The sequence below is a fragment of the Colobus angolensis genome, unplaced genomic scaffold (assembly GCF_000951035.1).
Source record: "Colobus angolensis palliatus isolate OR3802 unplaced genomic scaffold, Cang.pa_1.0 Scaffold496, whole genome shotgun sequence".
NCBI lineage: Eukaryota > Metazoa > Chordata > Mammalia > Primates > Cercopithecidae > Colobus > Colobus angolensis.
In genome coordinates this window covers 629,435-641,256 of record NW_012118443.1, presented here as the reverse complement: position 1 = coordinate 641,256, position 11,822 = coordinate 629,435, and the positions used below count along the sequence as shown (strand labels likewise).

Below are 11,822 nucleotides of genomic sequence, written 5' to 3'. Positions count from 1 at the left end.
TTTTTGTATTTTTAGTAGAGATTTGGTTTCTCCATGTTGGTCAGGCTGGTCTCGAACTCCCAACCTCAGATGATCTGCCCACCTTGGCCTCCCGAAGTGCTGGGATTACAGGTGTGAGCCACCATGCCCAGCCAACATAAACATTTAAATGTATAATATGAAAATATAAGTTTTATTAAGGGGGAAGACAGGTCCTGTGAGAGGGACTAACTTTAAGAATGGAGCACCTATTTCAGATTGATGTTTAGAGCTGGTGTGCTGACATTTAAGTAGAGGCTTTATAAAGGATGAGGAAAAAGCCATTCAAGAATGGGGTTAAGAACATTCTAATAAGAGGAAATAGCAGGTGCAAAGGCCATGAGGTGGGAAAGGGTTTGGTGTGTAAAAGGGCCTACAAGAAAGCCAGGAGGCTGGAGCAAAGAGAAAGAAGGGATACTGCCTATAATGAGGTTAGATAGGAAAATAGGAGCCAAGACCTGTAGACCAAAGAAAAGAGATTTCATTATAAATACTATGGGAAGCCATTACAATTTTTTGGCTAGTGGAATGACATGGGCATGTTTACATTTTCAAAAGATTACTCTGGATGTCACATAGAAGATGAACTGGAAGGAGAACAAAAGAAGAAGCAGAAATGTAAGTTAGGAGGCTCTTTGGGTAGACCATGAGAGGGACGAAAAGCTTGAATTAGGCTGTTGATAGGAGCTATGGAGAGAAGTAAACAGCTGTGAGGCATGTTTTGGAGTTATAACTGATAACTTATGAGGTAGTGATGAATAGGAGTTGGCAGATTAAAAAGAAAGACTTGAGATTGATGACTTTCATTTATGGCCTGATAACTCAAGCAGATAGTGGTAGCATTTATTGACAAGAAGTAAACTTCGTACGCACCAGTATTAGGGTGATGTTTGTGATATAAAATAATTATTTTATGTTTGGATGATACTTTTGAGGGATCTATAAAACAACCACTTGTATAAGTTAAGAAAACAGTTGTATGCATGAGTCTGTACCCAGAAGTGAGTCTCAGAGCTGATGACATACCTTTGGAAGTTATCGTGTAGATGGTATTTGAAACCAAAGAAATTATCCTGGTCTGTTTTGTGTTGCTATAACAGAATACCTGAGACCAGGTAATTTAAAAAGAAGAGAAATTTATTTTCTCACAGTTCTGAAGTCTAGGAACCCCAGGATCAAGGCACTGGCATCTGGCGAGGGCATTCTTGCTGTATCCTAACATGATGGAAGGCAGAAGGGCAAATGATGGCCAAATGCTGTATGAAGCCTCTTTCATAAGGGCCTTCATTCCATTCACAAGAAAGGTGCCCTCATGGCCTAATCACTTCTTAAATGCTCTGCATCTTAATACTGTCATGTTGGTAACACCTGAATTTTGGAAGGGATACATTCAAACTATAGCAGAAACAGATGAAATAACCTAATAAAAAGTGATTGTATAGGGAACAAGAGTGCCTTGAACTGAGCTCTGCCAATGAGATGTTGAATACTTGAGAATCTGAGAAGAAGAGAAACACAGAGGAATGTGGTGTCAAAAGTCAGGAAAGATGGCTTCTAAAAAGAATGAGTGGACAGCTGTGTCACATACTGCTGAGAGGTCTGGCAAGATGAGGGCCAGAAGTGACCACTGAATTTAGCAATATGAAGGTTACTGGTAATATCATCAAAAACAATTTCAGGACTGTGTGTTAGAAGACATATTGTTATGGATATAGTCATAATTTATAGATGATTTGCTAAAACCAGGATTTTAATGGCTACAAATTAGTCTTCACTAGACATAGCAGAGTATACTCAGTCACTCCTATTGCTGAGGAGCAGCATTCTATGAATAATAGGCTTGTGTGTGTTTTAAGGGCTAATAGGCTCTGGGGAGTTGCTGGCTGCACCTCAGTGGGGTTTACTGTGGGAAATTTCACTTCATTTTAAAAAATTCTCTCTGAGTGGGAGTTTGGGTTAAAAATCCAAGTACTTGGGAATATGGGTACTGGCTGAGTTTCTCTTTGAGAGTGTTGTGCATTTGCAACTTTGGTGCTCTCTGCTCTGGTCTGGAACCCATCTTTCCTCCCAGCAGTAGGAAGACTGGGACAGTGGAGGGTCCCTCTGGTTTATACTTGAACCTACTGACCTCTGCACAGTTGTCTTGAAGTACACGAACACTGCCAGCCCCTGGTTATTTGGGTATATTCTCTTATTCCGACTCCCTTCAAATTAGAAAATTAAAATGGATAGGCTCACTGTTGGATCTTCTCCAGGGCCTATGTTTTACACTTACATAGAGGAGAATCCTAGAAAGAATGCAGATTTTATAGCCAAAGTGACTTAGGTTGAAACTCTGCCTTAATTTTCTTATCTCTAAAATGGGGCTAGTTCTATCATGCAGAATTATAGTAAATATTTAAAGTAACGTGTGAAAAGTGCTTGGAACAAAGTAAACACTCAATAACTGGTGGCTGTAATTGATATTATTGTTTAAAGTAAATTCTTGATATTATTGAAATGTTGAATTAGTGACTTGGGTTATAATTTGTCTGTATGATATTGTTCTGTGATATAAAACATTGTCCAATGGCATAGACCTCTGAAAATTTGTTCTTTTTGGGGGTGATCCGTTGAAGGAAGTAGCTTAGTAAATCCTATGTCATCAATATTTTGTACTATGGTTTTATTATTACAATTTAAGAAAGCTTCACATTTTAATGGATTAGCACAGTTCTTCTGTTTTCCTATTAAAAAGATAATACTTCATTGAACTTTAATAAAAGTTGGTTCGTGATAAGACAGCATGCTTCATTGCCTAATGTTGCTCAGAACTAAAGTTAAAATTCTCTCATTAGAATTCCATGGGAATTGGGAGGGAAGAATGTAAGCCAAGGATGGAAAAGAGATGTAAATTTTATATTTGTGCTCTATCTTTGGGAGAAGTGCCAAATGGCCTTCTATCACACTGAAAGGAGGGAGAACTAGAAAGTGTAATATTTTTTCCTGTTTTCCACTTGCCCTAAGATGGAGAGACTTAGTTTTTCTAAGCTAAAGTGCAGCATATTGCTTTAAAAGATGCAAAAAGAGTAGGTTCCATTTTAGCTATCTAGATATGGTAAAAATTAAAACATGATTAATCAGAAACAACTGATTGTTGTGACATATGTGTGTAGGAGATTTTCAGAGCATTCTCCCCAAAACATGGCTAATAAACTGCATTGTATATGGGACTGTTTTGTATAAAAAGAGGAAGAAGGTTATGAATACTTTGATCTCTTCAATTATAAGAATATGTATTGCCTGGCCTTCTCATATACAAGGTTAGGAAATACATTTAAAGTTTAGGTAGAAATAACTTCTTTTCATTAAAAGAAGATTTAACTTTCAATCTCCTGTCAAGGGACAGGAGAAGGAGAAGCATTATGGTTTGTCATATGAATTTTGGGGAGAAGCTGATTTTTGAATGAACTCAGGGCTTGTTTTCTGATTTCCCTGAATAAATAAGAGAGATGATTTGATCTCTAAAAATTTTTTTATTATTTGGTTATTTATTGCTTATTTTTTAAAAGAACTGTGTGATGTTATGTACTGTACTTGTAATAAGTAGCCATACAAGGTTTAATTTTAAATTCTCTCTTTCCACAGTTTGGAAGAACTGAAGTAATTGATAATACTTTAAATCCTGATTTTGTAAGAAAGTTTATTCTGGACTACTTTTTTGAAGAAAGAGAAAATCTTCGTTTTGACTTGTAAGTTCTATTAAAATTTGCATTTAGAAAAATTTGATTTTTAAAGACAATATTACTAATATAAGGCAAGGTCTTATGGTTGCACTGAGTTCCAGATTATATTGGCAGGAAACCAGATTAATTCTGTTCAGAGTGTGGCCCAAGCAAGCCCCCTGCTTTGCATTTTGTAGGTCTGAATACGTATTGAATGAATAGGTGAGCAGTTTAGCCATGCAGGACGGTGTATATGGATGTTCTTCCCAACTGCCCCGGGCTTCAGTGGATTTCCTACAAGTTCTAGGTATACTCCAAAGTTATCACATCCACTCTTATGGCTGATGTCTCTCAGATATTTGTCTCAGCAGCTTCTTAGCATAGCAGCTGGATCCCTGCCTAACTATGGCTTCCGTTCATCCCTTGGTAGTCTTGTATTTTTCCAAGGGCCAGGATAATCGAGTCAGCATTTTAAATATATTAAGTGTTCTTGTTACTTTGATACTGAATCTGGCATATTAAAACATTACTGTCAAATCCAACTTCTGTCCACAGAGAACCTAGAGTAAGCCTGTTTATATTATTATAGAGTTTTTGTTCCACAGAAGTGAACTGTAGTGATTGTTGAAGTATTTAGATATGATGAAAAGGAAGTCTGTTGTGGGGAGGTGGGTAAAATATGCTTAAAATATCAAAATAATTAAAGGAAATTTATGAACATTAAAAAGATAAATGTCTTGTTTTAAATAGCTGAAAATCCTGATATACCATGCTTTTACAATTTATAAATACTTTTGATAACAAAAGCTATCAATATCTTATTTGAAAAAGTCATAATTTGCTTCATAATTTAAAAAATAAGAGCTCTTTACTATTAATAGGCTTTCTCATTTTCCTCTAAAATACACATGGTAAAATAACCCGCAGTGCTTGTGTTTAAAAAAGATCTTATACTAGCTTCTTTCTTCAGGAATACTAAATATTTGTCATATTTGTCAAACAAAATTTATTACATCCACATTTGGTTTTTTATTTTTTAGAAACTCTTTTCCAAATAGTAAAAATGAGGATTATCAGAAGAGAAACTGAGATGGAATGTGGTAACTTCCTGATGATGTTTATGGTACAGGCTGCACTCAGTGTTGTTGCTGCTAAAAAGCAGATATCAATCATGTAGTATGTGGTTGAAACAGATATCAATCGTGTAGTATGTGGTTTGAAGTCTCCCATTATTCTGGGCCTTGGTAGCAAGTGCTTTTTAAGAATTTTCTTTTACACCAGCATGGGACTCTTAATTTTTCCTCCTTAATCCCAGACTTAACTTTCTGTTAAAACCAGCCTCTATTTCATGATTCTTTCTTCCCCCACTTGTTTTTTTCTTTCTTTTTTCTTCCTTTTTCATTCATCTGCATTATTTTCATGGTTGAAAGTAATAAATATTTATTACAAACTTTAAGTGATACAGACATGTAAAATGAAAGCTTCCTTTTATCCTAATACAAAAAAGCGTCGTCCCCTGCCCCCCAAACCTGCAAATGATTCAATGTATATGCTGGCAGATCTTTTTTTCCCTTTAAGCATACACATATGCATACAGGAATTGCAATAAATATATTTTCCTTTACCTTGTATTTTGCAGGTATCCTTTTATGCCACAAAATATGCATATACCACATTCATTTTAAAGGTTATATAATTTCCATTGTTCAAAAGAACTGCAATTTATTTAACCAAACACTTTCTGATGGGCATTTGGCTGGTTCCATTTTTTCTACTACATATATCCTGCAGTGAGTTTCCTTGGATGCAAATCTTTTTGTAATATATATTTATATATAGTTTCCATTTTGAGAGGACACATTACTTAGAGTCAAATTTTAGGATTATAGGATGCAGACCAGAGTATCCACTGTCTGGTTCTAAATCTTTGAAATCAACTTCGTGTGAAAGTTGATTATACAAATTGAGTCATTCTTGTCATACCCAACTAAATCGGAGTCAAGAAGCCAGAGGAAAAAAAGCACTTACAGCACGTGTTCCAAGAATTGAATTTTCCACAAGGCCAGTTGCTGAATCCGTTCACGGTAACCCTAAAGAACAGTCATGACCTGCCATGACTCTATGACTGGTTTTACCTACACCATCACTCACCAGTCGCCACTTTTGCCAGCTCCCAAAAGCTGCTGTAGTGCCAATGAGTTTTTTTTTCAAAACAATATATAGCATTTCTCTTTCTAATAAAACTCCCAACCTTCTCTTTGTTTTTTGGACATACTGCATGAAAACCACCCTGGTCTGTGTGTATAAGCCCTGAATTGCAATTCTCTGCATCCCAAATAAAATATTTAATTTAGAGATTCATCTCTATATTTTATTTTAATTTCAACATTGGAGATCCTATAAGCTTTGTTACTTCCCTGAACTCCTTGTCAGTTACTTAGCTCTGATTTTTAGATCCATGTCCTGCTCTTCATTCATTACGTGATACTCAAAACTCATCTGTTCCAGGAACATTTATCTCAGAGTGACAGGAAACTATAAAGTAACATAAATCAATGTTAAGTAAATAGATATATTTTAACTTCCTTAACTTCCTAATTGAAGTTGAAGCAATTTTTCCAGAAACAGTGTAATGTTTGAAATGTGAAAGCATATTGCAAAGTGGAATTAAATAAGTATCATTTTACCTTTTGTATGTATTTGGTTAGTAATTTTTCAGAAATTCAAAGAATATCTCCATTTTATATGATTGCTGAAAAGTTCAAACAACTAGGGCTAGAAAAGGTTACCTGCAGAAGATCATCAAGAAGAATAACAAACCCATCCTCTTAGTTCATGTAGTGTCTTCTCTATCACTTTAATTCCTTTTGATTTTCCAGTTTTTAGAATACTCACATAATAACCTTTAACCTGAAAGAACAGGCTTATTATTATTATCATCATTATTATTATTGTGATTTCTTCAGGATATCTATGTAAGTAAATGTGGAAATAGTGTAATAGTTTACGAGTTATGTATATATATTATACCCGTGATGATTTTTAAAATACTTAGCAATGTGTTATTCCTAGTAAAAGTAACATATTCATGGTAAGAAAATTGGAAAATAAAAAAGATTAAAGTAGCACTACAAATTACCAGTAGTCCCAACCTCTACCACCCAGAGAACTACTGCAAATATTCTGACATATTGGCAGTATCAACCCTAAGTAAATATATACCGAGATTGATCTCTAAGAAAAGGGCTTATTTGGGAATAATATATAATAATTAGAATTGCAATTGGACATGTACACACGCATACCAGAATGGTTTCTGGTGCGTTCAGAGAGCAAAAAGAAAGGCTGGAGTTTTACTGGGAAAAGAGAAAAATTACATAGGTTGTTTTGAAAGAAAGTTTATTGATGCTGGTTGTGTTTTACAGAAGCTAGCGATCTCTGTTTGGTAAGGGGTGGCAATTACTAGGTTAAACTTGTCTCAAGATCATAGCAGGTCCTTGAGGTTTTGGACTGGGCTTGTGAGACACTTCTTGGAGTAGGTGTTTGTGACTCCCAAGTGATTTTCCCCATGGCTCTGCTGCCCCTTCAGCCCTGATTCTGTTTTAGTTGGGTGTGACAAAAATGGCCTCATTTTATCTGATCAATTTTTATTGCAGTAACATAGTTCGTTGAAGGAACAGCATGATGAAAGATGCGCTAGTGTAAATTAGCCAACAGATAGATGTAAATGGTTTTCAGAATTGTTTTGGATTTACTTAATACCTATTGATTTTGTAAAATTCTAAAAAAATTAAAAAAGAAACTTTGAACATGTTTTATCTAAACTGGAGAAATGGCTTTTATAAACCTAAAAAAAAATTCAGTGCTTAAACAATTGTAGTGACAGTAAGAGAAAAAGAGAAAGACATAGAGAGTGACAGCTTATTTCTGCTACCACTGACCCAAATTCTTGTAAGTACTATAATAGTTAACCGATATTAATTTTTATTATTGTTACTATGTTATATCTGAGATATATTTTCAAGATTACCTTATCGGCTATGAGTCCTAAAATTCCCTTGCCTTTTTGATCCGGTATGTACTTATTCTCAAGAGACATGGTTTCTCTCGTCATGTTATGTATATATCACAGAGAAAGTAATAAACTTTGACATTTATTTGTTTTTATTATAATTATCACACTGATGATAATACAGGTTCCTAATAAATCCACTTTGTTGTCATGGTTGAAAACTTTATTATTGGTAGAGCAGCTGTACCAAAATGCATTTGAGCAGGAAGTGAGGCTAGCCTTACCACTTCGTAGTATGTGCCAGATATAGGATAATTTAGAAATTACACTTCTCGTTCGTGTTTCCATTTGGACTGGAACACTAAAAAGGGATTCCTGAGTCTAGATATGACTTACCTAGAGAATTATTTTCTTTCTTGATAAATAAAATGGTGATAATCATGAAATGTATAATGTTACCATAAAATATTTTAGATAGATCTCAACACTTTGAGGAAAAATAAGTTGTTTTATTTCTTCTAGTATAGTTGTCCCAACACAATGTCAACTGTGATTTTTTTCCACTGGTTAAGGGCTCCCTTAACAATGTCAAAGTCTAATTTCATGCCTTTTCAGTCACTTTTGTTTCTTAAAACCGTGTTACTCTTTTAATTGTTAGGTACTTTTTATTTTAAAACTTTAATCTCAAACTTAATTTAAGACTTTTCACTTCCTCTCCCTTCAACTGGAGCTGTTGCCCAGCTCCTTGCAGGACAGAAGGGAGGTGGGAATGCAAAAAGGTAGGCGGTGTTGGGAGACTGAGATGTGGTTCTCCTATGTCCAAAAAATCCAGACCTTATATGGGAATCAGCCTCAGGGGACACATTTTAAGCACCCTGCTTGTCTTGTCCTTATGGAGGAGGGGCCAAAGAGGACATTATTCTATGTTTTTCATCTCTCAGAAAACACTTTCTAGAACTTTCCAGTGAGTTTCTCTTCCATTGACGCCCCCAGGGTGGACTTGCAGCAGGGCCCCATAGCTTACTGATGAACCAGATGCAGCACTCCCCTTCTTGCAGGCATCCCAGATTTTGGAGCCATACTTTACTTGGCTTTCGAGAGTAGAAAGAACCTCCCTACTACCCCCCAACAGAGAGGGAAAAGTAATCACTTATAAACAGTGTGTTCATCACCTGGCGATGGACTGGTCCCCTGAACTTTAGGGAGAAAGTATGTGACCCTGCGATTGACTCAGTAGCTCTGAACTAAGCATGACCACATATTTTGTTTTTCTCTTTGGGCCTTAGTTGCAATTCCAGAAATACAAGAAAAATTTCCATCAATATCTGTTACTCTCGAATCAAAAACATAATCCTTGAGGTGCACCCAAATCAGCTACTGCCAATTCATTACTATAGTAGTAAGGTTTCAATGGCAGGATGAAGTTGTTTACAAAATTTGTTACTAAATTTAGGCACAGTGGATGCATCCTCTTAGGAGAAACCACCAAGCTTCCTCCATGATGATATATTCTCTCTTCCTTAAAGAAAATATGGAACTCATAAACAGATACACAGGTACACGTATACATTGTAACCAGTTAGGATGTAGTGTTTATGTTATGACCTGTGAGAGTGAGGCCTAGAGAAGTCTTGATATATTTAGAAAAGTTAGAAGAAAAATTGTGTTAAAAGAGAGATGGTAATTTTAGGCTAGGCATGGTGGCTCATGCCTGTAATCCCAGCACTTTTGGGAGGCTGAGGGGGGTGGATTACTTGAGTAGTTCGAGACCAGCCTGGCCAACATGGTGAAACCCTGTCTCTACTAAAAATAGAAAAATTAGCCAGGTGTGGTGGCGGGCACCTGTGTCACCCACCTATGTGACTCTGGAGGCTGAGGCAGGAGAAACACTTGAACCGGGAAGGCGGAAGTTGCAGTGAGCTGAGATTGCACCAGTGCACTCCAGCCTGGGCAACAGAGTGAGACTCTGTCTCCAAAAAAAGAAAAGAAAAATGGTAATTTCTAATGCTTTATACTCTAACATATTGTATTCAGGTGTATGATATAAATTACCTATGAGATAATGGTATTTAAAAAGCTTTGTAAAGTACAGTGAAAGAGGCTTGTATTTGAAGATACTTACGCTTTTTGTGATGAAAACATTTTCCTTTTACTTCTTAACTGAACATTTGATGTCATTTCTCCCCAATCCACACTCAGTTCTTTAGAAGATAGTTTACAGAGTTGATTTTTGAGAAGGAGCTAGCACAGCTATATTTCATCTCTGATATTGTTTTAGTTGCTAATTTCAATCTTACCTTAAAATTTTCTTATATAAGAAACATTTCTTGGATAAAAATATATATTTTTTGTACTAGCAACTGTAGTTCTACAGTGAATGTTGGCAATTTGCTGATTTAAAATTCTAGGCTATAGCTGTTGAAAGTGCTCAGAATGCCTTGACGTGAAGGAGAGTAATTTGTAATTCTTCTGAGGCAGGCTTTTGCATCATGCGTTGTTTTTTGTTTTGTTTTGTTTTGTTGTTGTTTTTTTTTTGGTGTTGTAAAGTTTAATTATAAAATTATGAAAATAAATTCATTTATGTAGGTAAACAGGTCATAATGAGTGTGTGCTGTTGGAAGAGAGAGGGAATTAACTTCCTCCTTATTTAAAAAATAATAACAAGAAATCATATTCTCTGCATTTAATCCTTCATCTTTCTGCTTCTCCCTATGGAGAAGTCCTGTGACTTCTGGAGGAGAGACTACTTGGATAAACACAGAGAAAGCTCTAAATATTTTAACTTTTATCATGGACATTTTCAAGCATATTCAAAAGTGGCATGCATATATTGCCAGTCTTGGTTCATTTACTTCCTCCAGGTTATTTATTATATACTTACTTCTGAATCACTTTAAAACAAATCATTTCACCTTTCAATACTTCAGAATAAAGCCCTCACACATAAGGGTGCTTATTTATAATCCTCCTGTTTCTTTACTTGTTTTTAGAAGACCACCTTACCCCAAATAAGTACTTAACGGCAGCTAACATTCAGGCCATTTGGAAATTTCTCTGATTGTCTTAAAAATGTCTTACAATTAGTTTGTTTAAGTACGACTCCAAACAAGAGTCACACATTGTATTTTTCTCCTGTGTCTCCTGTATTCTATAATAATCTCCTTCCCCTTTTTAATACCAGTTATCTGTTGATGAGATTCAGAATATTTTTTAAAAGAGAAGGTGAGACAAGACATTCCATCTCTATAGAGTGGCTCTGTGTGTTATCTCTCACATCCCATCACCTGGAGTAATGAGCTGATTGTTTAGGTATTGTTTGCCTAATCTATCCATTAGAAAAGACCTTGTCCTTTCACCTCGAAGCCTTAGTATCCTTGGATAATTATTACCTAGAACCATTGCAATTCTAAAGCTAGTTTACGGTGAACATTCTTTGCTAGGCAGTGAATGGACCCACTGCCTAGCATCCACATACTCAGTGAACATTTATTGATTGAGATGCTTTCTTTATTTGTGAAAACATTCTTGTTATGTGAGAGAGGAGACTTTAATTAACCTTTAAAAAGGCAGTTAATTTTTGGTAGGAAGCTATTCACAAGGAATTCGAAATGAATATGATTTGGGAGAAGGACTATAGTCAGTACAAATATTTTTGTATACAAGAATTTGGCAAATTGAAGGTATTTTGACTATCAGTGTCCTCTCTACTTCTACAAACTCTTTAATGCCAGGGGATAAAGTGATAATGAATGATCTTATTGCCGAATCTCCAAGAACTGACTAATTTCTGGTACCAACTGGTCAAAACTAGAACACATGGTAGTCTTATTTAAATATGTTTCTGTTTCCATAAAATGTATGTTTTCTTTAAGTTCTGTGATTAGGGAAAAATAATGTCTCATTACTCCAGCCAATTTAACAATAGCATTTAAGATAGTAAGTAAAAATTAAAATGTGTGCTAAGGACAGCCTGTTACCAGGATCTGTTTGTTAAATAAGTAATTTGATTTTTAAAAATATTTTGAGATAAACACAGATTCATTCACATGATGTTGTAAAAAATAATACAGAAATTATACAGAGAGACC

General features: G+C 35.4%; 1 protein-coding gene across 1 annotated transcript in view; it reads left to right on the top strand.

Moving 5' to 3' along the window:
• CPNE8 (copine VIII) overlaps nucleotides 1-11,822 on the top strand; it is a 261,472-nt gene that overhangs the window by 53,173 nt on the left and 196,477 nt on the right. The window contains exon 4 of the mRNA XM_011959466.1: nucleotides 3,646-3,749. Within this exon, the coding sequence (XP_011814856.1) occupies nucleotides 3,646-3,749 (104 nt within the window). The remainder of the gene's footprint in view (nucleotides 1-3,645; nucleotides 3,750-11,822) is intronic.